At 43.5% G+C, this 24,225-nt stretch overlaps 1 protein-coding gene across 5 annotated transcripts in view; it reads left to right on the forward strand.

The window, feature by feature from the left end:
* The window catches only part of LOC310888633 (WD repeat-containing protein 7), a 114,382-nt gene that overhangs the window by 41,634 nt on the left and 48,523 nt on the right, over nucleotides 1–24,225 (forward strand). For all 5 annotated transcript variants that reach the window (XM_083815529.1, XM_083815532.1, XM_083815533.1 and 2 more), the window contains one exon: nucleotides 14,859–15,080. In XM_083815529.1, the coding sequence (XP_083671655.1) occupies nucleotides 14,859–15,080 (222 nt within the window). The remainder of the gene's footprint in view (nucleotides 1–14,858; nucleotides 15,081–24,225) is intronic.

Raw genomic sequence — 24,225 nt, forward strand, 5'->3', positions numbered from 1 at the left:
ATAAAGGTTGGTTCTTTACAGTTATCCCTTAAACGATTTACCTTAAACAATTTACCTTGGTGAAAAATCCGATGCAAGGGTGCTACCATCATAGTCTGCTTCATTGAACTGAGGTTCTCAACGGGAAAGAGTTGTTGGTTTGTCACGCACAGAATTCAAGTGTGGTTCAGTTCTAAAAATACCGGTACAGCTTTTGCTGTTGTTGTAGTTCATTGTAAACTAGTAGATAAAGTTGAGAGCTATGATCCCTCCAGGCATATTCTGAAATGACAGACCATACAAAAATATGCATTTAATTATAAGCAGTTTATCTTTTGATATGTTTTTTCATGCTTATTTATGCAGTGCCATAAGGAGAATATCTGTGTGCTCAATATCAATATCCTCAGAATCTGAATGACTCCAGTATGTATTTTAGCATAGCATACTGCAGATTATAGAGCACAAAAGCTATCTTTTTTGACTGAGCTTTTTATAGATTTTTGTGAAAGTCTGAAAGAAAACTATTTATTTCTATTGACCAGAAGACAGTTAGTATGACAGATCGAGTTTTGGGTCAAGTCTCTGGTTGAAGGTGACTGAGACAAGATTCCTGCTGGTGGAAGAACAAACTGCTTGGAACAAAGAGTATTAACACGAGCTATTTGTAAAAAGCTAACAGGAAATAGTCAAAGGGGAGGGAGAATGCTGGGGGTGCCTTAAGTGGCTGGGGGAAGGTGCAGGATTCATCAAGAAACAGCAGTGAATAGAGGCTGAAAAAAATGGAAATAAAAAAATGGGGAAAAAAAGGAAAGAAAAAATGGAAATAAATTCATGAATAGGCTCCAGGTACCCTGGAACACAGATCTTCCCAGGATGTCCGTTACATCAGTCTTCTTTCAGAAACGTAGCATCTACCCGAATCCACATCTGTGGGAGACCTTCTGGTTCCTTTTCTGGAGGCTTTAGCGCCAGCAGTGTTACGAACAAGTGGGTGTTGTATCTGGGGCAGCAGTCTCCCTCTTTGATGTCTGATGTTCTTTCCAGAGGAAAGAGAATGGAAGTAGGGTGCTTTAATGGAGCAAGTTCCAAGTGATGTGCGTTTTCTTGCTGCGTTCTAGACTCTTAAGGTCTGAGGTTTTCAGAAAGCTCTCCACTATGTTGCTTGAATCTGAAGCTAGTAACCGTTTTCTTTACAGAGAAAATACTATCATTAAAAGGAATTGAGCTTTAAAAACTATATCCCAAGATGAAATTTCAGTCAACAATTGAATACAACTACGTTAGTGTTTGTAGAATGTTAAAAAAAAAAAAGTTTTAATTCAGATAATTTAAGCTTCACCTTGTCATCTTAAAATATGATGCAGTTTCTTTCTATAGTGGTCCTCTTAAGGCTAATTTTTATTGATTTGACTGCACAAAGTAATACTAGTGTGCAGTGGTCGACAGTTTTTTTTTTTTCAATTCAAATTGGGATTCACCAAATGCTTTCATTTATCCAAAATAATTTTTTAAAAGGCTCACTTTCACATCAGTACTTTTAGAGATTAAAGCATTTTAATTTAGCTGGCTGAAAATATTTCAGTAAGACACCGCAGTGCCTATTAAGCACTTAAAAACCTACAAGCAGGAGGTATTTAGAAAATAGGGTCTGTCTTCAAATGCATTGAAAAGCCATGCAAGAATTGGCTTCCAAAGTAGCAATAGCACGTACTGTTATCTTCAATACCTAACAGGCTTGTCTGGGTAAGTAAAACTAGGGCGAATATTTTGCTTAAACAATTCGCGTGTGGACAAAAATATTTTTTGCTAATTGGGCATAAAATCCACTGACCTCACTGATCAGAATTGGGCAATTCATCATGATGGCAAGTTGGCTTTATTAAAAAATTATTTTATATTAAATATTTTGTAATTTTGTAATTTTTAATCCATTTCATAACCTAAATATAATTTATTTATACGCCCACTTGCGTTCACAGCTGCACACGCACACGCTGCCCGGGCGCCGACGCGCGTCTCCAGCAGCAGAGGCGCCCCGGGGAGCAGTGCTGCTCCTCGCGCTGGGGGGGCTGCTTTGAAAACGCTTCCTTCCGTCAGGAAACCAAAACGAGCCTCAGCCAAGCACGCGCTTACATACGACCTGTGCGTGTTGCAGAGGCTGTTCTGATATATTCCGAGAATTCTAGCAGCTGCGGTGGTGTGCGTGCAGAACGTTATATAGAAAATAAAAGCGCGGTTTTATACTTATAACGTTTGTCAGCTTGAAAGTTTAATCTTTCAAATCTTTCCCTTCAGTATTTCTAAATCTGTTTTCTTGCGTAATGATTAGTATTTTCAAGCAATAATTATCCGCTAACTAGTGAAATCAGAAACAAGAAATATTGCTAGGTTAAGCCATATTCTGAAGTTAAAATGGCTCTTGAATCAGTAACAATATTTGTCTGTATTGTCTTAATGATTCAGCAACGTATGACTATGATTTTTTGATTTATCTCTTATCTGAACACACCATCACTGCTGTTGAAGTGCAGCAGGACATGCAGCGTATTTGCAGAAAGGTTTAATTTCCAGCATTTTCCCATACTTTGAGTAACACTTATTTCACTCCCAGCATCTAGATATTCAGATGTTGGTAGCATCTAACTACTTTAGATGGTTTTAATTCCTAGGCGAAGCATTATTTTTTGCTATAGAGCATTACAATTTTTAACTCAAAGGCGTCCACTGTAATGAAGGAAAAATATTTCAGCTGTGTACTAAAAGCTGTGTACTGCTAAGTTATATACTGTGCTTTTTGTTGCTGTTGTTATTTTTTTTCTTATTGTTATTTTTGATATATTGAGTTTCTGGACTACTCTGGTGGTTTCTCTTCGTTCTCTCCCCTCCTGTTGGAGCTGGACGTGGAAGCAGCAGGGACAGGTGCCACTGCCCATTGCTTCCCTCCCCTCAGCAGCCAGACCTCCACTGAAAATTTGGTGTGAAGTGGAGGTGCACAACAAATGCAACCATCTGCCATCCCCAACAAACAAGCCAGTGGCCCACTGTTCAGCACAATAAGGGTGCCAAAAGAGTCAGTCTCTGGATAAAGTTCCTGCTGGGTTGCTTTTAAGTAGGTTAGACCAAACCTGAGCACCTTCTACAAACCCTGTCACATACGTTTTTGCATTTCCAAAGCCCACCATAGAGAGATCAAAGAAGCTTTTAATTTGTGTTTAATAACTCGCTGGAAAACCATCTACCATATCCTGCGCTGACTATTGTGTAAAGCATCAGAAAAAATAGATTTTATCAGCTAAAATAAGCTTCGTCCCTTTCAGATGCTAATTAAGAAAACAGAGAAAACACACACTCATCTCTCTCATTTGGTCTTTTCTGTTACAACTAAAAATGGAACGTGGATGCGCAGATAGGAGTTATTTGACATGTGAGTGCTAATTTTTAATGGAGTTTTTGTGTGTAGTAACGGGAATTTTGAAGCACCTTGAGAAATGTATTTAATTGATGGGTAATTGTAAAGAAAATTAATCAAGAATCTAGTTTCCTAGCATTTGTCGTTAGCTGTCTACAAGAAAGCATGAAATTGTAGGTAAAATATTTTTTAAAAAACAACACTTTATTTAATTGTAGGGAATGTAACTCATGTAGAAAGACGGGCTTTTTCGGCAGAGCTGCACGTCTTTGAAAAGACGTGGGCATCTGCCATTGAAGCAGATGTCACCAGTAAACGCCATTGAGAAATCTGTTCCCTGTAAGGGGGTTACGGGCTGGACATCTGTCGGAATGGCATATGTCAGTGCTGGGACAGCGCTACGTGTGTTCCTTAAGTGCGAACTCAGGAGAGCTGCTCTGTTTGGGCGTTCGGGGTGGTTTCTCGCTGCTGGAAGAAGCGTACAGCAGGGTATTTAAAAAGATAACTTTTCATTTAATTGGGGATACTTCTCGGTATCCGTATCTGATACACAACTTTATACCAAGCATCACACAGTGTAACTAACGAGCATCAGTCCTTGCACAGTCTTATTTCTTATGTGAAATCGGGAAGTGTTCAGCATCACCGTGTGCATTATACATCAGTCCTTCATAAAAATCAATCTGGGACTCGTCTGAAACTCTTTTGTCTGTTCCGGTGGCAGATGTCTTCTTCCAGCTCCGCGCAGTCTCCCTTTGTGCTGTAGTTACTTCAGAAAATTTCATTAACTTGGGAAAAGTTAGGTCTCAGCGTCTTAGTCAAACGTTTGTACCTTAATTGTGTTCTTCTGACTGCTCATCTTTTCTCAGTGGTATTAGCCAGAAATGTTTCAACTCGATGTTTTCGTTAATTTAAGACTTTTGAGATATTATTACAGTCAAAAGAAAAATGTTTAGAATAATCTGTTCAGTTGTAGAACTGGGGTTTTAAGGAGGCAGAGGTCATACAAGCAAGCATTGGTGCCGACACCCAGCATTTCCAGAGACGCGCGTAGCGATGAGCAGTTCAGTCTCAGGCTTCCCTTGATCCACCTCAGGAAGTTTAAGCACCTACAGTGCTGGCAAGGTTTAAGTGTCTTGGGACAAGTTCGGTATAATCGAGGACCAAATGCTTTAAGAAGCCGTTTTGCTGTTAACGTGTGTAGTGTCCGTTGCTTCTAGCAGCATTTACCCGTGTAAGTTAACCGTGTGTCTGTGGAAGACGGCTCCTGTGAGCGTAGCCTTAAGGACCTAGGAATCAGGAATTTCCACGTGGGTATTGCTTTCCAAGAAGCTTGTGCTGGTTAGTATATGAATAATTTATTCGATGACCAAGATATCATTAAATAGAGTATACTACTTCTTTAATGTTTCCTTTAGTCTTGGAAGCCAGTTCCGGCTGGGATTTGGAAAGCTTGGTGTTGTTTTATTTTAAGTTCACTGGGCTCTGTATCCTGCTGTCACTGCCTACAGTTTTATGCAACAAGTACGTCGTTTTTCGTCTGTAATCGTGTAAGTTAACTGCAGAATTTGTGTATGAGAGGTCACGTCTGAGAGAGAGGTCACGAAGACCTCCAGGGATGGGGACCCAGCCATTTCCCTGGGCAGCCTGTTCCAGCGCAGCACAACCCTGCCAGTAAAGAAATTTCTCCTGGTATCCAACCTAAACCTCCCGTAGCGCAACTTGGGGCCATTTCCCGTTGTCTTATCGCTTGGTGCTTGGGAGAAGAGCCCAATCCCCACCTTGCTACAGCCTCCTTTAAGGTGATGGTACAGTACAGGAAGGTCTCCCCTGAGCCTTCTTTTCTCCAAGCGGAACGACCCCAGCTCCCTCGGCCGCTCCCCCTAAGACTTGTTCTCCAGACCCTTCACCAGCTTCGTTGCCCTTCCAGAGGCCCCCACGTCATCACTTTAAAACGCACGTGCTGTGTACTGCTGTTGTGATTTTAATGCTCTATCACTTCCTCTGACCTATTTTCCTCCTCAAAAATAACAGGTTTTGTCTCAGCTCTAAGTAATTCCATGTTGGAGTTTAAAACAAAGCAATGAAAAAAAAGAGAAAAAAAAATCTCTCTGATATCACAGAAGTAGCTACAGGCATCCAGTAGCACAATAACCTACCTGCTGGGCAGGGAGTGCTGGCCAGCAAACATCATCTGTAAGTCTGCGTGGTGTGCCAGGGTGGGATCCCACACGTCCCCGCAAAAGCCCCTCTCCTTCACCTTCCTGCCCCAGGACAGCTTTGTCTGCTCACTTGGATGGGGTGAGTGCCTGTTGCCTCTCCCTTGCCCTGAACTCCTTTTGCCCATCTTTCTTGCATGTGGATGCTCTGGCTCTCTCCCCAGAAAACCCTACTGGCCCCTCTCATTTCTTCGTGCTCGCTCCTCTCCACCAGCCGTGTGCGAGTGGCAGTGCTTTTAAGAGCTTTTAAGGTCAGAAGACCCGTTCCTGTTGGTGCTGTCTGATCTCGTTTTATTCTAAACAAAACAATTTTTCATGAAGATGGAGATCTGAAATGTATAGCAGGTTTTTTGGAACATTTTTATAGTTGCTGTTCTTAAAGCATTTTTATACGCTTCTTCTGGACAGATAATTTTTCAAGCTAGTAGTTCAGAACAGCTCTTATCTAAGTGGCATATGGAAAACCCAACAGAAGTTTTAAAAAACAAACAGACAAAGCCCAAACACCCTAACAATAACTTGTATTGGAAATGGCTTGTTTTCACATTACAGCTCCCCAGACTAGAGCGATCTGAAATGGTTCAAAAACAAAGCGTAATGTGAGCCATACCGAACTTTGCTACGAGCTCACCGTGTCGGTAGTACTTTGTATACGCGAAAGCTTTAATTTTACCTACTTAAGCAAGAGAGAAAAAGAGTGGAGTTGGTCCTTTTCGTTCCTTTACCAGTCTGTGCACTTGGATAAATAAATAGATGATCTAAGATTCAATAGGCCAATAGCAGCATATAATAGCTATTCAGAGGCAATTAAACTGCCTTTTTTTCATGCCGGCATGTGAGCGTGCCCTTTCCCAACCTTCAACTTGATTTGTGGTGATTCAAAATTAACTTAAAAGTCTTGTTTGCTGACAGCTTAAAGCTTAATTGACTGAAAGCCAAATAGAGCGCGTTCCGCGTTCAGCCCTCGGCGAAGCCGCGCGCCGCAAGGCAGCGGCCGGGGGCCCTGCGCCCGGCTCCGCACCGCCGGTGCTGTGCACGCGGGCTCTCGCCCAGCACAGCGGGGGGCACGGAGCTGCTGGGGGGCTGCAGGAGGCTGCCGGCCGGCCTGCCCTGCCCTGCCTCCCGCTGCGGGTGCGGGGGCTTCCCCCTTCCCAAGGGGGCAGGAATGGGAAGAGGAGAGCGACGCCTCCCTGCTCGCGCTGATTGCAACGGATCCAGAGGTGAATTCTGTGGTTCCAGCGGGATCCGCACCAGTGTGACGGAACATTGCTCTGACGACTCTGCTGACAAACACAGCAAATAAGCATTAAAACGTGCATCACCCACAGGTGCAGAGGCAGACCTGAAAGGTGGCTGGGTGCCTTCAGCATCGTAGCAGGAACCCCGTGGTGGGCAAGGGGCGAATGGTCCCGATACGGCCCAGTACAGGGCATCACCAGCGCGTCCGTGTCGTGTTGGGGGCAGAATGCACAGCGAATCGCAACCCCTATCTCAGCCTCAACACTCTTTCTTACGCTTCTAAAAGCCTTCCGTTTCCCTCAATATTTCTGTATACATAACATTTTCTGTAGAGAAAAAGCTCGTTTTGTTTGGGAGTGGTGATGCCCAACACGACACGTTGTTCCCATGCCGTGCTCACTGGGGGCAGGTTTGCTGCCCTCGCAGCTGAACGTTGTCCCCCCCCCGTGGGGACCGATGCCAAGCATCACAGGGGGTGCCTCCAAAAATAAACACAACAGTGGTTTTTTGTAGTTCAGAGTGATCAGTAAGTATGTATTCGATACATCTTCAGGATGCATTAAATCATTTCAAATTAAATAACGTCTTTAAGCACTGGGAATGTATTTTGATCTGTCAAAATCAGAAAGATCTTAAAAGCAAAGTACCTGAAATTGCCAGAGGAGATATAAGTGCATCAGAAAAACATAATCGCACCTTACGTGCTTTCTCCTGTAAATTCTTAAAGTTCCGCTCACATGAAAGTCAAATTTTAGTGTATGAAAGATAAAGAACATGGATTCTGATATTGCTCTATTTCTTATTGATTTCTTGGCAAATCATAGCTATCTAATTTTTTCTGCCTTCCTATTGATTTCCAATGGGAACAACGTCTTTTTCATAAAGCATCAGGAAAAGTTGCCATTCAGTTTCAAAATGACTATAATGTAAAATAGTTTTATGTTCCTTTCAATAAAATCATAATCATGCTTCAGAATGCGAAGCCCAGATTTGTATTGGCTTTATTGAAGTTTTACCTATGTCCACGCTGATCTGAAACTCAGGAATGGATTCCCTTAATTGACTCTCATTAACAGCTTATCGAAATCTTTTTTTGGGGGGAAAAAAAAACCCGCCTTATGTTTACATTTTTCTGGCTTTAGTTATGCGCAAGCTAGTTACTCCTAATGCAAACATTAATAATACAATCTTGCTCTATTTTGTGATATTTGGGTTGCCTGATGGAATTGGGAATTCTGTATAATTTAATGGTAGAGTTATGTAAATAGTTGGAGTTGTCATACATTTGTAAAGACAGAAGGTAAACATTACTGTGTAATTTTCATAAGACTGATGGGCTCGTGTACAAAATGTGCTTTTCTACATGTGGTGAGTACTTTGTGCAGCCACCGCTCCAGTCTATTGCAGCTTAGCAGCATTTTCTTCTGTGCTGTGCCATTCCTTTTATCGCTGAATATTTCAGTGTACTGCAGCCGTAGGAACACAAAATGGGTGAGGATGCCTCTCCTCACACGGCTAAGAGCAGAGGAAAAGAGTCAAAGACAAAATGGATTCTCTGCTGTTCAGAGGGGGGAGTATAGGACACTTCTCCTTCAGTGTCATTAGCTTTTATTTAAAGCACCGGTAATGCATCAAAACTCCCCTTCTTACTAGTGACGTTAAAATGATCGTGATCAAAATTTTGAACAGGTATCACAAACAATTAAGTGCTTTTATTTGTGACTCATTTATTTAGATAGCAGCGCTGAGGGATACGGATTTCTGGAAACAAAATTTTCTGCAGCACAAATCTGCATTTAAAAATGGAAGTAATGAGGTCAGGGTCCAATTAATACTTCATAACTTATATTTGTGGTTTTCGGCTGTGATATGAGACAATCCAATGTTGCTCTGGTAAATTTATTCCCGAGTTATTAAATACTTCAGGCTATATGGCATTCAGTGGAATTAAATGAGTTGACGATGATGATTGCTTAGTTGAGCTTGTTGCTGAAAACGCATGCTGAGGAGTTCAGCTAATTGGTTTCCTTGCTTTTTGAAAGGAAATAAAAACATTTTCAGCACACAGCTCACAAAGCGTTGGTGAGAAAATGAAAGGTAAATGCTAAGAGATAATAGCTGAACTCCATGCCTGTATATTCAAAAAATGAAATTTGTTATTGCTTTACTTGCTGTCAGATAGTAAGTTTATTAAATGCTTTTTGTTTTTGTGATTACAGACAGAAAGGGACTGACTTCACAGCGTGTTACGGGCAGAAAGGGACTGACTACAGCAACTCCAGTAGTTGCAGTTAGATGAAATCAGTTTGTTACCGGTTTCCTATGGCCTCGTTTTAGAGTAATAATCGGCACTCGAGTCAATGTTTCCAAAAAAAAAAAAAAAAGAAAAAGAAAGAAAGTTGCAGAGAGAACAAATAAAACTCTATAGCCGTATGAAAGTAATTAATAAATATCATCTATGACTAGCCTATCTGAACACGTGAAGCACACTGGCACTTGGGCGATGCTGTTCAGCTTTTCCAAGGTACGAAACATTTTTGGTAAATTCAAAGGGTATGAGTGAATAGAAAAATAACCATCTTACACATTTTCCTTTTGGTTTCTTGCAAGACAAGGTCGAGTAAATTAAACGCTCGTTTGTGCAATTTGTAGGACAGGCTTTGCACGTGGAATAGGCTTACCCGCCGTGGGCAGTGGTGTAAGAGTTGGGTTTTCGGCGAAGCCGTTGTTTGCAGGTATGCTGGGACAAGGAATTGCACTGTTAAGGTGCGGTGTAAACATCCCTAAGTGCTAATGAGCACGCGGCAGCCTGTACTAATGCGTAGCGGATACCGAACAGATTCAGGCGTTGAGCTTTTTAGGAAGAATGAATGATGGCTAATGATTATTTAATGACAGATCTCTGGACTGAAAGGCACTTAGCACTCAAAGTGTACTGCAAAGCCTATTTCTCAAAGCTTCCGACAGGTTTATTTGGTCTCACCTTGAGTAGAGCAGTGCCGTATTGATTTCATTGGGGTGGATTTAAACACACTATTGGCTTAAAATAGCACCACCTATGCAGAAGAAAATCAGCGCCTTAACCCTTATGGTTGCCAGTAGCGGCTAGGTGGTGTTTTGGTTGTAGGGTAACAGATTCCTGGCAGGTTTGCTTATCCTAAATACCATCATTTTTAATTAACATATACATTGCAATTTTTCAACATTTGTTATCCTCATATGTCATGTGGATACAGCGCAGGGATTTACATGTGGGTTCTGACCTCCGGGTACCTGACCAGAGGTGGGCAGCGGAGTCAGAGCCATGGGATTTCACATCAGCTTGTAAATGACTGAACAAAAAGTCATTCTTAATTCAAATTTTGTAAACATTTTTTTTTTGGGGGGGGGGATGGCTGCAAGTCTTTTCTTAAAAATAAATAAAAAATTAAAATAAAAATTGTATACTTATCTAATCAATGTTATTATTTACCATGGGAGGTTTTATCATTCTGTTCTCCTTCTTTCGAGGGTGCTGCAGCTGGCTAGCTGCGTAAAACCATGTTACTGGCACCACAAAGGGAATATGTTATCAAAAAGCAAACCAGAAAAATGTCCTGGCTTTAATAATACAAAGCTATGTGACTTACTGATATTTAATTATTAAACTTGTCTGTTGTAAGATGCCCTCTGAAATATTAGAAAAATAAAGTTTAAACGCTTCCAGTTTTTACAGTAGTGACAATGCCCCATTATTTCAAATACTTTCCTGCAGACGTGAGAAGAAAATAACAAGACAGGCGTTATCAAGTAAATCAGCACAGCCTGCCAGTAGGGAGGAGACCTTTTGGGGAGGGGAATCTTAAAAAAGAAAAAGGGAAAAAAAAAGTGATTCAAGAGCAATTCGTTTGCGCATCCTTATCTAAATTTATTTTCAAGTGATGGTATCAAGTCTTCTTTCATGATCTAAACATACGTATCTCTTCCTAAAATGCGTGTACCTTATCAGTGAGAACAATAGAAAATGAGCAGAAATTTTCACAAGATACATTAGTTTCTTCTTCTGTGGCTCCCTTCCTTGTCTAATAGTTTGGTAGCAGATATAAAACACAGGAAAAGATTGATTTAAAAATACTAATTGTTATGGAACCAAGACGCCTGTATTTCTGTTCTTGAGCAAGTTTTATTGAAACTCTTCATTTCAACTGCATAAAGGTAATGCTGCAGTGTATTCTTCTGCTTTTAATCTTTTATAATTCTGCTCTCAATTATAGGAATGGTTAAAAAGTGATTACAAAATGTGTTGTGTTTGTCTGAGCAAGCTACTGTGGGAATCCATGTTTCATTCCCCATCTCATCTGTGCTTCCTGGAATAGCCCAACTGAAGTATTGGGAAGACAGCACAATGACGATTATAAAAACGCTCAATAACCGTAGGAGACAAACGCTTGGAGGCAGCAATCACAGACGGTCTCGTTGCCTTGCCCCTGCGCTGCCAGAGTCCTGCGTTGTGCTGGACTGGCACGGATCGACTGTCACAGTGGCAGTCAAGTTAAAAATATATATAATTGTAATGGAAGAGAACAAAAGTGAGTTTCGCAAGGTGAGGTTTTTGTCTGCACTCATGTACATTTCATAAATGCTTTGAAGATACGGAGTTGCTTCAGGTAAAAAGAGGTGAGGGGCACAGCGTTAGGAAGGTGTGAATCTTCCATATGTCCAGACGTAGAAATAAATTGCTCCAGAAGGGGGAGGAAAAAAAAATTGTACTTTTGCCTCTTTTGTGTATGCGGCTGGCCCTGGCCCTGGCCCGCTGCTCGCAGCTGGGAGCGTGGAGAGAAGCAGCAGGGCTGGGCCATGGGGAGGCTCGAGGCTGCCCTCACCCAGGGGCCCAATTTTCTCTTGCACGTTGCATTTACACCCCAATACCTTTTCCTGTTGGCACCCGGTATCCTGAATTTCCGGCAGCGTGGAGGCATCCGCGGAGGCATCGCACGGCCGTGGGGTGCGTGCGGGTTGTCACAGCTCCCCGGGCTGCGGTACCTGCGCAGAACCACCTCTCGTAAATCCGCCCGCGGCCTTCATTCACATCCATTGATCCCTATTCCAGTTAAACCTGAGGAACTTAATTTGTCTTTTAATCCTTTTATTGTAAGCCAGGATAAAATTAATTTTACCCAAGAACTGTGCAAAGCCAATTAACGTGATCTTTAGAGTTATTTAGTAAAGTGCTCCAAACTGTTAAATTTACCCTGACCTCGTGGCTGCACTCTCTGACTGCTTTTTAAATGAAGCAATCAATAGCTCGCAGCCTTTTAAACAATTTAAACTTCGGAAATGCTTTACCTGTATTTTAAACCCTTTATAAAGATGCTTTGTTGCTTTGTGTTACCTTCCCCTAAGCAGGTGGGTAGGTTTAAGTCCCACAAGCCGACGCGTTTTGAAATATTTAACGCGGTCATTTCGTCTGAAGGAAACCCAGATAAGCAAAGCCACGGACACGATCGGTTTCTCTGCTCTGCGGTACCGGGAGCCTGCTATTTTTACAACTAAAATGTAGAGCGTTTTTGTCCTCTCACCAGCGTAGCCTCTGTTTTCCACATAGAGCTATTTGAGGTTATTAATTTTCTCCCTGTGATAGGGTGATCAACCGTCCTGTCAAGAAAATGGATCTCCGTGTCACCCTTTAGCATGATTAAATGGAGGCACGTCGCGGGGAGAAAATACCAAATTTTCATGAGACAAATGAAAGCGTAGGAAGGACTACTTTTATAGACGTTATTTCATTTGAAAATCTCCCAAATGGCTGTCAGTTTATTTGTTGGAAATCATTGCAATTAATTGTACGTTTCCGCTAGTAATTCAGAAAAAAGTAAAAAATATTTGTGGGTTTTTCCTTTTTTTTTAAAAAAAATTCCTTTGGAGGTTTTGGGGAGGAACGTTGTTGGGAGGGGACTGCCTGTGTTGGTTTTTGGTTTGTTGGCTTGGGTTTGGTTTTAGTTTATTTTCTGTTGTTTTTTGTTGTTGTTTTGAGGTAGAAACACTGTACTGCAGCAGTGAGCAGGATGAAGAGCATCCTATGCCAGTGAAACACTCGAGGAATATTTCATAGCCCGTCCCGGCTCAGATTTATTGTTGGGTTAGCAAAGAGTATCTCACAGCAGCTGCCCCCGGGTTCGTGATTTGCCCTTTGAAGAAGACACGGGGAAGTTGTGTCGAAGCAGGCCTAGGATGTAAAGGATGCTGCACGCCTGCCGCGGGGACGTACCAAAGGGTTAACTTCCTCCCGCTGTAGCCAAAGGCAAGGGCAGGGGAGTGCCCCCGCCGTTTAATTTCCTCCTGGAAGCAGCACATGTGGTCGCTCTTCCTTTCTTCCCCGCCTCGGAGCCGTGGCCGTGGCGGCAGCGCCAGGGTCAGCGCCTTGCCTATTGATCAGCATCCCGCGGCCCTGCTCCAGCATCTGCTCCGCTGGCTGCGCCCCGCGCCTGCCGCAGCACGTCACCACAGAAATCCATAACCAGAGCTGTGCTCATCCAAGCAGGGCCAGAAACTAAATTAAACGGTATAAAACAATCTCGGATCAGGAGTTCGCACCGATTCATCTTGATCCGAGGCGTCACGGCGGGCTCGGTGCAGGCACCTGGGCTGGCCCCGCATCGCCCCGCGTGCAGATGTTGGGGGGCACCGCGTCCGCAGATGGCCGGTCGGATAAGTGATTGCGGAACAATTAGGACTGTTACACTTCTTGCTTTGTCTCCTGCAGCCCCTTTTCATCCTTCTTCCTCTGAAGGCAGTTACTATTGATTTTTTTTTCCCCCCCCTCTCCCTACCATTGTTAAGCTTTTAGTTGTTTTTCAGCTCCCCTTTGGCTGGCACGTTGCTGTCACAGCGGCGACGTTGCCTGAACTGGGATGGCCGCCTGATGCTGGTTCTCAAATTCGGTTAGTCCTTCTCATACGTCGTGTTTCGTGTCCTCCCGAGCCCCGCGAATGTCGTTAGCGCAGGCAGACGCAGCGCGACTCGCTAGTTCGCCCTTCGTTAATCTACGAGCCCGCTAAGTCTCGTTCCGTGCCAGGTGCTGCCTTCTGACAACTCAGCAAAGGTTTAACAGCCGAGCACTGTAAGGAGGATTAAGACTTTGTTATTTTCGTAGCATATATGGTGGGGCATTTCTGGGATAGTGTGAACTAGTAACGTAGCTGAAAGTGAACTGTGCTTGTCAGACGAAAGGAATAATGTACTTCAGCCCAGTAAATTTCTCCCAAGATTTTGTTTCTTTTCCAAAAAAAAAAAAACCACCACCATCTAGTTACTCTAATACAGCCCTGGCATTTTTAATTTCACTAACAACGTAGAATTTAGAGTTTTAGTTAAAATGTATACTATGAGGTTTTTCCACCATTTATGAGAACGTTCATTAAAATACAAAATGCAACATTCAGTGTACAAAAATACTAGGTCAGTTTAATGACATATACCGGTCTGTTGGTATGTTAAAATGTAGTAAGAATTGGAATATGATGGTGTACGCTAACACAAAAGGATGCTTTTTTATAATAGAAGTATATTTTAAAAAATCCATCTCATAAAATAAATGAAAAGATTGATAGTCACCGAAATTCGATGTTAACAAGAAGCAAACCAAATACCACCTTTCACAAAGGCAGGTAAACACGGAATTCCCTGTGTTTCGTTTTTTGTTCTCCAGATGAACAAATAAAGCTCTCTGAAATGTTTTTTTGTTGTTGTTCTTTTTACAGTCAGATTTTGGCAGTTTTTGAAGGGTAGGTGGCTTTGAGGCTGGCCATTGCAAATGCTGGTATTTAGACTTCTACTGCGCGATGCAGGTTTTGAGAAGTAAAATGGCATCATCTGTAGTGGCTGCAAATCCTGGTGAGGGAAGTAACAGTCCTGAAGGCGTTTTAGGTTAAATGGAAACCTCTTTTATTTTCTCTGGGAAACACGATGTTGGGAGTGTTAAGAACAGCCCTGCTATTTATTTTCCTCTTGCTTCTTTGTTTTCATTTTAGGTTGCCTGTCTGGTCTCCCGCAGATGAAGAAAATCTCTACCTCTTACGAAGAGCGCAGGAAGCAAGCTACTGCCATCGTCTTGCTGGGGGTGATCGGGGCAGAATTTGGAGCTGAAATTGAGCCTCCCAAACTCCTGACTCGGCCACGTAGCTCTAGTCAAATTCCCGAGGGATTTGGTTTAACTAGTGGTGGATCAAATTATTCCCTGGCGAGGCATACGTGTGAGTATCCTGGGTGCTCTTTTCCCTTGTTCTGGTGTTTTGGGGTGAGGGTGGGATGGTATAACTCAGTCATATACTTACGTTTCAGTACAAAACAACTCATTAAAAACTTCCTTTCAGAGGACAAAATAGAGTAGAAATTTTGAACGTACAAATAAGCAGAGTCACAATAAGAGGTCGCTAAGAAATTAGTGTGGGTACAGGGAGCAGGGGTGTGGGGAGTGCCCAGGTGTGGGGTTTGCAGCGGTGCTGCTGGAGGGGGCCCCGAGTGCTGCAGGAGCAGTCCTGCAGTCACTGCATTCACTCTTCTGCTGGCTGATCTTCATGTTCAGCACTTGGTAGCTCCTGCTCATAGTGGAGCTGTTCCTTCTGTAACTGGGCGCTGGCTCGGTTAGCTCGCACACCACACGTACTTTTTGGGAAGTGGATCAATAGGCATCAATAGGAAAACGTACTTGGTGATGCCAAAAAAAAGGGGGGGGGGAGGGCATGATGTCTGGTTTAAAAGTCAGAAACAGATGAATTTAATGGAAAATGCTATATAAAACGTTACATTCTGGTCCCATGTGAAATGTGGTCCTGCAGTGCTACTGTAATTACCCTTGCAACAAACGGTAAGCATGATCTGATGTTATTAGATGGTTACATATCTGTGTATTGACTATTTCATGTTAGCATTGCAAAATCTAATGGAAGCAGATGCACCTTCAGTGCCCTGGATTCCTGCAATTATTTTGGCGAGGTTCCTGAGTATGCTGGTGTGCTTTTGTTATATGTGGAGTCTGACAAAAGTCCCTTCTGTTATCTCTGTAAGACCTCACTGCAGCACTACAGACTCATTGTCAGTATTGCTTGAAGAAAAGTCAACTGTGGGGTTGGTTATGAAATAATCCCACAGCAGAGGATTTCTCCTCCTGCCCTGGTTCAGGCCTCACCTGATGCCCAAGTGCCTTTGAGAAAAAGTGAAAAACACAAATAGTAGAAAATGAGCATGTTGTCTCAGCTCAGAGCTATTCACAACTTCTTTCTCCCAGTGTTTTTATCTATTTGCTTGCTATTTTTGTTACATTAGGCTTAGCAGAGCTGTAAGCTCCATCTTTGAACTCCTATTAATCATCATCTCAGAAACCCTGCACGACTGTCTGGCTGACTGATAGGTTGGAATTCAGGCTTTAATGTAAATGAAGCTTGACACGCTAAAATACTGTAAATTTAGATCCAGGCTATAAAGTAATATCTGAAATGGATGGAAAGCCAGAAGAAGATCAGAACGTTTTTGCCTGTGATGGTTTGGATTGTGAAAGGCAAGCGCTATATTGTTTGCTACTGAGACCCCCTTCACACCCAAAGCAAGTAATCCAGGCTGCAGGTATCACTCACATCTTCCTTTTAGGAGAATTCTTTACACAAGAGAGTTGTTGCAACCCTGAAAAAGTAAAGACTAATTGGAGGAAAAAATACAGTACATGATGGGTTACACTTCTGGTTGATGGTAGCGTTAGCCGTGAACTTGATCATCTCCATCACATTTTACGTACAACCCTTGCTATTATAGTGCTCAAGGAGAGGAAGTTCAGTTGGAAAATTCGTGAGGTCTCCTGTGGGCCTGACTCCCAGCCCGCCTGTGCAAGGGCCTCTCACAAGGGGACACAGTAGGCAAAGGCTTAAGGAATCACCAGATAATGCCATTCTCAGGGTGTTTTTTCTTTCTATAAGCATACTGCTTAAAAATCCATTCTAGTCCTTACTCCATGTATGTAACGGTGCAGAAGGAATTACTTATAAAACCGAGCAGTTGTTCAAAAATAAAACGTTTCTTGCAACAAGTGAAAGCAAAGCTGCATGTATGCACTAGGACTTGCAGTTTTTCTTCGATTTGTCTTATTTTGACTTTAAGGCACCATACAGGTTATTTCTGTGTCTTCCAGTGACATAGAAAATATTCCTTGGCACTTCAAAACAGATAAAAAAGAGCTGATAGGGTGAAGGCTGGTACCTTGTGAAAGGTGGCAGTAGGATGGCATGAAGCAGCAGACACGTAAAGAAGTGACTGCTTTTCACCCACTTTGAATTCTCGGTAGCAGAGCGCCCTGCAGCACGTGCTGAGGGACACCTGGTGCTGGATGGACGTCCTCCAGCACGGAGTCGGCTGCCCTGTAACCGCTCACAAGTGGAGCACAGCTTCGTTTCCCCTGCTCACAACCAGGGGTGCTGGAGGGCTGGGTCTGCTGCAGCCGCCTGCTGCCCACCCCTGTGACAGCCCCTCCAGAAACCGGTTCGGATGATTCCTCTCCTCTGCTTTAGGCTGACTTCATTAAGATGCGGTCATTTTTCAGTCAGTGTATTTCGCTATCATCTACCGAAACTGAGCGGGCCATCTGAATCAATGAGAGAAATCGCGTGTGTCCTAAAAGCGCCGTATTTTCTATTTCAAAAGAACTTGCCAAAATGAATTACTTCTTCATTTACGCTGTTAATGTGTGCATATTTTTTGCAGCGTAAGTTGCGCACGTTGTGATTTACTATATTTAAGAAAATAGTAATTGTGACGATGCCTTTTTGAGAGAGTGGAATTCTGAAATCCATACAGTGACCTTGCCTGACATCCTGCATTAATCTCTGTTGACCTTACAAGTAGTTCATGAGATATTTAATTATAAAATGCCACCCAAAGAATTTCTCATTATAGATGCACCACATTGCACTTAAACTGCAGCTAATGCTGTGTTTATAAAGTTAATGGGCTGATAAATCTGAATGACTCTTCTGTCCTGAATATGAAAATCCTTGATTCTGTTGTTAATGCAGTGTATTTTTCAAAGCATCTGCCGTCAATATAGTTATTAATGATAAGCATTTTGCCCTTTAACTCAGTCAGTGTCATATGTGACAGCACGTTCACGGCGTTGAGTTATTTATATTGTTTTTGCAGGCTGTGTGTTCATGCTTCCTTCCTTCCAAAGCGAATTTTAGGGTTTCCGTGCTATAATCCACGGCAGTCTCTCCAGTTGTACTAAGTTACTTAATCTGAAGCCAGCCAGCAGTTAGGTTCCTAACTCAGGCTCATGAAACCATTTTTTATTTTTTAATTATCATCTCCCCAGTTCCTAGCAGCTGACTTCCCGCCTGTTAGGCGGGAGAAGCAAGTGAAAATTCTAGATAGAAATAGAAATACACGTCTCCATAATTGTACAGGGCCACACGATCTGTTGTAAAGGGGGTTTTTTGTTGTAGGGCCGTGTTGGTAACACTTCCCATGTTTGAGCAGCTACCTTTACACTGTTTAGCTGTGTCTCTGGAAGCTTGCAGCAAAACAATGAAGTCATTAGCCTAGCATGAAGAAAAGATTTATTTTTCAAAGCCAGTGCAATTTTAACAGCATAGGAAATTTATCACTCCTGTGTTTGAATCGTGGCTCTGCCGTTAAGGGAGTAGCCTTTGTGGTGGGGTGTGCCTGCGTCGGCCTTCGGAGTCCTCTCTGAGGGAAATCTGTCAAATTTGAAAAAATTCTTAGATCTGTGGAAACTAGGTCAGAAGGGGCCTCAGAGATCATGGAGTTAATTTCCCCGCCACGATGTTTCTCCTAATCTTAAGCCGTTAAACCCCGGAGGCTCGGTGGGCTCCCGGGAAGTCTGCTTAGGCTGCGCCAGCCTCTCGTGTTAACCCGCACCCCGCAGCGTGCCCTGGCTCCCAGCGCAGGCCTGTGTTAACCCGGCAAGGTGCAGGTCAGTGGAAATGTTTTATTCTCCCAAACACACGTTTATGTTCTTCTGTTACGGCTAAAGCTCTTCAGGAGCTGCTTTGAAATTGATACCCGTTTTCCAGCAGGCTTTTCTGTATCCAGAGGAGTGGTTTGCAGAAGTATACAGTTGTTTTCCCAGCGCTCCAGTAAGCTCAGGGGATGTTTGCTTCCCACTGAGAAGCAGTTACAAGAATGATTAGAGCTAATTTCAGTTCTGAATATAAAATCCTTCAGTGTGATACAGTTTGAAAATACTTAATAGGTTCATACGACAAATCTTGGGGTACTTTTCCTTTGCTGTGTGAGAACTTCAGTCCCAGAGCAGTTCTCTCCTCTAGCAGGGGCGTGCCATCACGTATGTTGACTCCAAAGCTCCGTTATATAGATGCCAATGAGACACGTTAAGGTTGCCGAGACCCATTTTTCCATTTTTGTAAGATTGCTGCTAGGAGTTTCAGAAAGTTTTGCAGCTATGTTTGAAAGCTAGGAATTTTGCATTCTGCGTGAGGCTATGGAGCCGTCTGTAGTAATCAAAAATCAGTCTGTACACACCTCTGTACTTAACTGTGCAGGCTTTATCCCCTGCAGCCTGTCCCTCCTAATCTCATGCCTCTCAACTCTCTGCACTCTGCTTCAATGGAAAGAGCTAGAGATTTACTGCATTAAAAATACAAAATTGAAAAGATTTTGTGCACTATCAAGGAAGCAAATAGCAATTTTCTTCTTCTGCAGACTAACTGGTGGTGCCACCACTTCGTTACATTGCCAGATACTTCCCTCTGTGAGTTGTCTTCTCTGTTGTCTGAAGCATTCAGGTGTTGGACCTGAAAGTTGGTATTAGTTATGTTTAATCAGAATTCGTTTGGAAAACATCTTCTAAAATGACTTCATCATTTAGAAGAAGGGTAGAGATAAAGATTTAAATTTAGTTTGAAAAACCACATGGCAACTGCTCCACAAGTTCTGTAATTCCACGGTGCAGAGCAGGGGTTTGAAGTCCCTGGGGCATCACGATGTCCGGCTGGGCATCTCCTCGTGCCCTCCTGGAAGGGACGTCGCTCTCTCCAGACCCGTGCCTTGCTTCACACCGACCTGTTCGGTGGCTGCATCGCTAGAGCCACGCCTGGGGGAAGCTGCTGGCTTCGAGGGGAGCAGGGCTCGGGTCTGTGGGGCAGCGCCGCGTCCGGCTGGTGCTGGGTCCCCGCGCAGCGCAGCAGCACCCGTGGGAGCAGAGCTTGGCCTGAAACCTCTTCTAATGTCTTTTGAGCCGTGAGGTCTGTGTTGCGAAAATATTCAAATTTCCCCTCCAGACAACGAGGAGACAACCCTGGTGAGGGCAACGTCGCTCCCCAGCAGTTGTGCTTGCCTATCGCAGAGCTGGCAGCAGCAATTAACGCAGACGAGCGGCCGCTCAGGATCATCACTTGCAGGAGCAATAAATCAGCCGAGCACCTGAACAGCAGCCTTTCAGGGCAAATTAAGCAAAGTGGCTCAGTAACTTAATTTAAAAACAAACCTAACAACAACAAAACACCCGCAACCTGGTGATTAAAGCAAATAACTGGTTTTATTGCTCGTCGTGAGCAATTGCTATCAGCGCATGCCATATTCTTGGCTGTATTTTTATGTCATTTATGCAGGAAGATGCTCATGGATCCCGTGGTTGGTGGCATTATGCTGACTCTTTTGGATCTGTATGTTTCAATCAACACGCTCTGAAATTCATTACAAATCCAAGGTGTGGTGCGGTGTGGTTTTGTTTTCCCTCAAGTTGTTGTGATTAGATCAGTGTCTCAAGCAAAATTTTGTCCCTGAAGGAAAGAAAAATGGAAAAATGGTGGTTTATAAAAATCTATACCTTAGCCTTAGAGATAATATTTAGAAAAAATAGTCAATCCGTATGACAGAAAACAGTCAATCTTTGTGGCAGATATTATGCCCTAATTTAAATCTGTTGGTATTTTTTTGTTATTGACTTTAACAACAAAATGCAATCTGAAAAATTAAATTTACCTTTTTACCCAAATCCTGTAAGGGATGAGTGATCTGAATTCTGTATTTTTAGTCAGAGGTTTCTTTTTGCATACCCAACGTATGCAGAAGGCCCCTTGCTGCAGGCCCCGTCTCGCCTCGGAGCCGCTTCCCGGAGCCCCTGGAGCCCCTCCTGGAGCCGCGGTGTGATGCTGGGAGCCGGGGGGAGCTCTGGGGGAACCTCCCCACCCTGCGGGGTGTGCAGCCCCCGGTTCAGGCTCTTAGGGCTTCAAGCTGAGGCCGTGTTTTGACGTCCTGAGGGAAACGTACGCACAGGAAGCGGCTGTTGTTCAGGGAGCAGGATGCCGCCCAAGTACATGTGATATCAGGCTAGCGGCATGTACCGCAAACGTCTTTTGTTTCCCCACGTTTACAAGCAGTAAAGTTTGTGTTAAGAGACGCCGAAGTGCTGCAGCGAGGCCCGTGTGTGTCCGAAGGAAGGCAAAGCTCCGGCTCTGGGGCTGGGTGACGAGAACCGGGGGAGGAGCGCTCAGCTGCGCGCTGGGCCTGGCCGGTTCTGCGTGCCGCGGCTCATCATCGCCATAGACGCGTTCTGGCCACATAGCTTTGTGAGCGGGCATGTTATCGGAGACACATTCTTCTCTCCCTGATGTGGGTGCTGAAGGGCCCTCTCTATTGGAACCTGATTCCCATTTCCATCTCGCACAAACAGCCTGGGCTGGGGGGCTGACGAAGGGCGCTGAGCACCGCTGACGGCACGGCACGCAATAACCGCTTGGCGTACGATAGATCATGCGCAAAGGCTAGCTGGCTGTGCCGTGCTGGTCGCCTGTGTTGGGAGAGCTGGTCTAATGCGAAGGGAAAGCAGCCTCTCCCCAGGGAGGGATCCCCAAAGCACTGCAGGTCTGGTTTTGCTGTGTCTTATATGGCTGATACCTGCTTTGAAATTGTGGTTACGTTCAGAGACGCTGTTTGGCACAGCAGGTGAGTTGTATTGAAATACTGCAGTGGGCTTTAACAACCAGCAAACAGTAGTGTGCTTGTGCATTAGGTTACATTACCTACATGCAATTTTACCAACTTATAATCTGTATGTTTTGTATGTCAAGTGGGAAAACCAAAGTCACAAGTGCCTTTTGCTGTTCAGCGTCTGTATTAAGTAGTGCCCAAATGTTGTCAATCAATAGTGTGAATGTTTAAAAAGAGCACTTCAAAATAACTTTATGAACTGTTGCTTAATAAGCTGTGACGAGTCAATAAATCAGCCTGTGCTTGCCCTTGTAATGAGTGAGATGAAGGGAAACTCAGAAACTAATTTAATTCATCATACAAATTAACATTATTCCTTCATTAGGCTTGCAGATGCCAAGCCAAGCATCTTTACCTTAAAAGAAAAGGAGAGAATTCGGAGTTTCAGCATCTCACAGAGGTGTGTCCCAGAGCGATCCCAACCCCGGCGGGGCCGGGGGCATCCCACCGCCCGCAGCAGGGCTGTCGGGGCTGCCTCGGTCAGCGTCCCGCTGTACAGCTCCCACGGGTATGGCACGTCGCTGCAGGTCGGCTGTGGGGATATAGAGGGGCACCACCATGGTACAGAGGAGGGGCAGTTGCGATCCCCGACTCGTACAGGCTGTGGCGCGGACTTCCCTTACTTCGTTGGCATTGTGCATCTTCCACCATTGTGTTCAGATTGAAATGAATAGCATGGTTTAATGGTATTTTGCAGTCAACAGGAATGAAAATAACAAGTTTCATGCACAGTTATCGGCCAAGTCATGTTGGCTTTCTCCTTCCTGCTAGATTATAAACAAATGTTGGATTAAAATGATAGTTTACTCTTTCTAGAGCGCTGTAATATAATTTCATAGTTAGAGGAAGAAAGCATTTAAGCCAGCCTAGTTGGGTTCTCTCCATAAATTGAAACAAGTCTGATCTAAAACTCATTTACTGTCTTGGAACAGAATTGATCTTGCTTTCACATTTGATTCCCCCACTGCAGATTTTGAGAGGAAGAAAAATGGCATTGTTAGGTCAGTTAACTAGGCCACAGTTAGACAGAAAGGACCGGGAAACCAGCTATTACAAACATTTTTCTTCTTTTTTTGTTTGTCTTCTTTCCTAAGGATTTATGTAAAATCTTAGGGGATTTTAATACAACTTCGGGGCAGTGTTCGTGTGGCCCCACTTACAAGAATTCCTTGCGGTCTATTCCCGTGATGTAAAAGGCAGCATATATCAGTCTGTTTAATAGAAATGCTGTGAATTTACTACACCTAGAAATGGTTGTTCTGACCTATTAAACCTCTAAATTTTCAGAATTTACATAGATAATTAAAACAGAGGAAATATTCCCCTTACAATTGAATAATATTTCTGATGTTCTTAAGTTTTCAGAGTGAATAACGATACTTCCTTTCGGATCAGATAAATGAGGAAAAAAAAACCCAACACTTTTTTTTCTTTTATTGTAGGGGAAAAAGATCTTAACTGTCCAATAAAGCACCAAGGTATATATGTGCTGCGGAAACAGCATTCAGCAAGGAAACGTTTAATTCTCAAAATCCTGAGAGGTTGTTATAAATTTCCAGACAAATTTTGCTTCCTCTTGCACGCTGACCAAGGGCGGGAGGCCGGCTCGGGCACGTGAAGACAGAATCGGTCTGGCAGGGTGCTGCTCAGGTATTCCTCCTGACCAGCTCTGCGGGTCTCCACTTAGCATTCTTTTAATGCATGTACGCTTACAAACATGCACTTTTCTAGAATAAATGATAAAAGATGTAGCAAGACATCGTTATATTTAAAGGTACATTTTTGCTAATTTCAAGTTTTGCTCTATTATCAGATAACGTGAGCCTCAGCCAGCAACCTGAATCTTCTGACATGACACACGAGGATTGCCTTTCTGTAGTTGTCTTCCAAAATTGCGTGAGCTTCTGAGTAGATATGATAGAGGGGGCTGTACTTGAGCCCTCGGAAGAGCAAAGCCGAAAGTATGACAAGTGTGTGCTGGCCAGCGAGCCACGGGAGTGTTAATTGTTTCCTTTCCCTCTGAAAGGGCTCAGGCTGAGCTAGATGGGAGCTATTGATTTACTGTACAGTAAATGTCCTATTGTTCTCTGCCTGTCAGCCTGGCAGGTGGGTGCAGCTTGGGCCTTCACTGCAAAATTTGACTTCATCGGGAATATTGAGGATTAATTTTGAGCCATTGCACGGTGCCTGAAACAGCACAGAGTGAGAAGTGAGACGCAGCAAAGCAGTCCTTGCGCGAGCGGGAGCTGCAGATATAAATCTCGCAGGTATCTTGTCTGATCTCCAGGACAAAATGGCTGCACAGCAAGTCAGGCTTTTTTTAATCTTCTCTCTCTCTTGTACATGGGCATCCTCTCGGCAGCATGGTGTAAAATGAGAGCT

This window comes from Anser anser (assembly GCF_964211835.1).
Source record: "Anser anser genome assembly, chromosome: W".
Classification (NCBI taxonomy): domain Eukaryota; kingdom Metazoa; phylum Chordata; class Aves; order Anseriformes; family Anatidae; genus Anser; species Anser anser.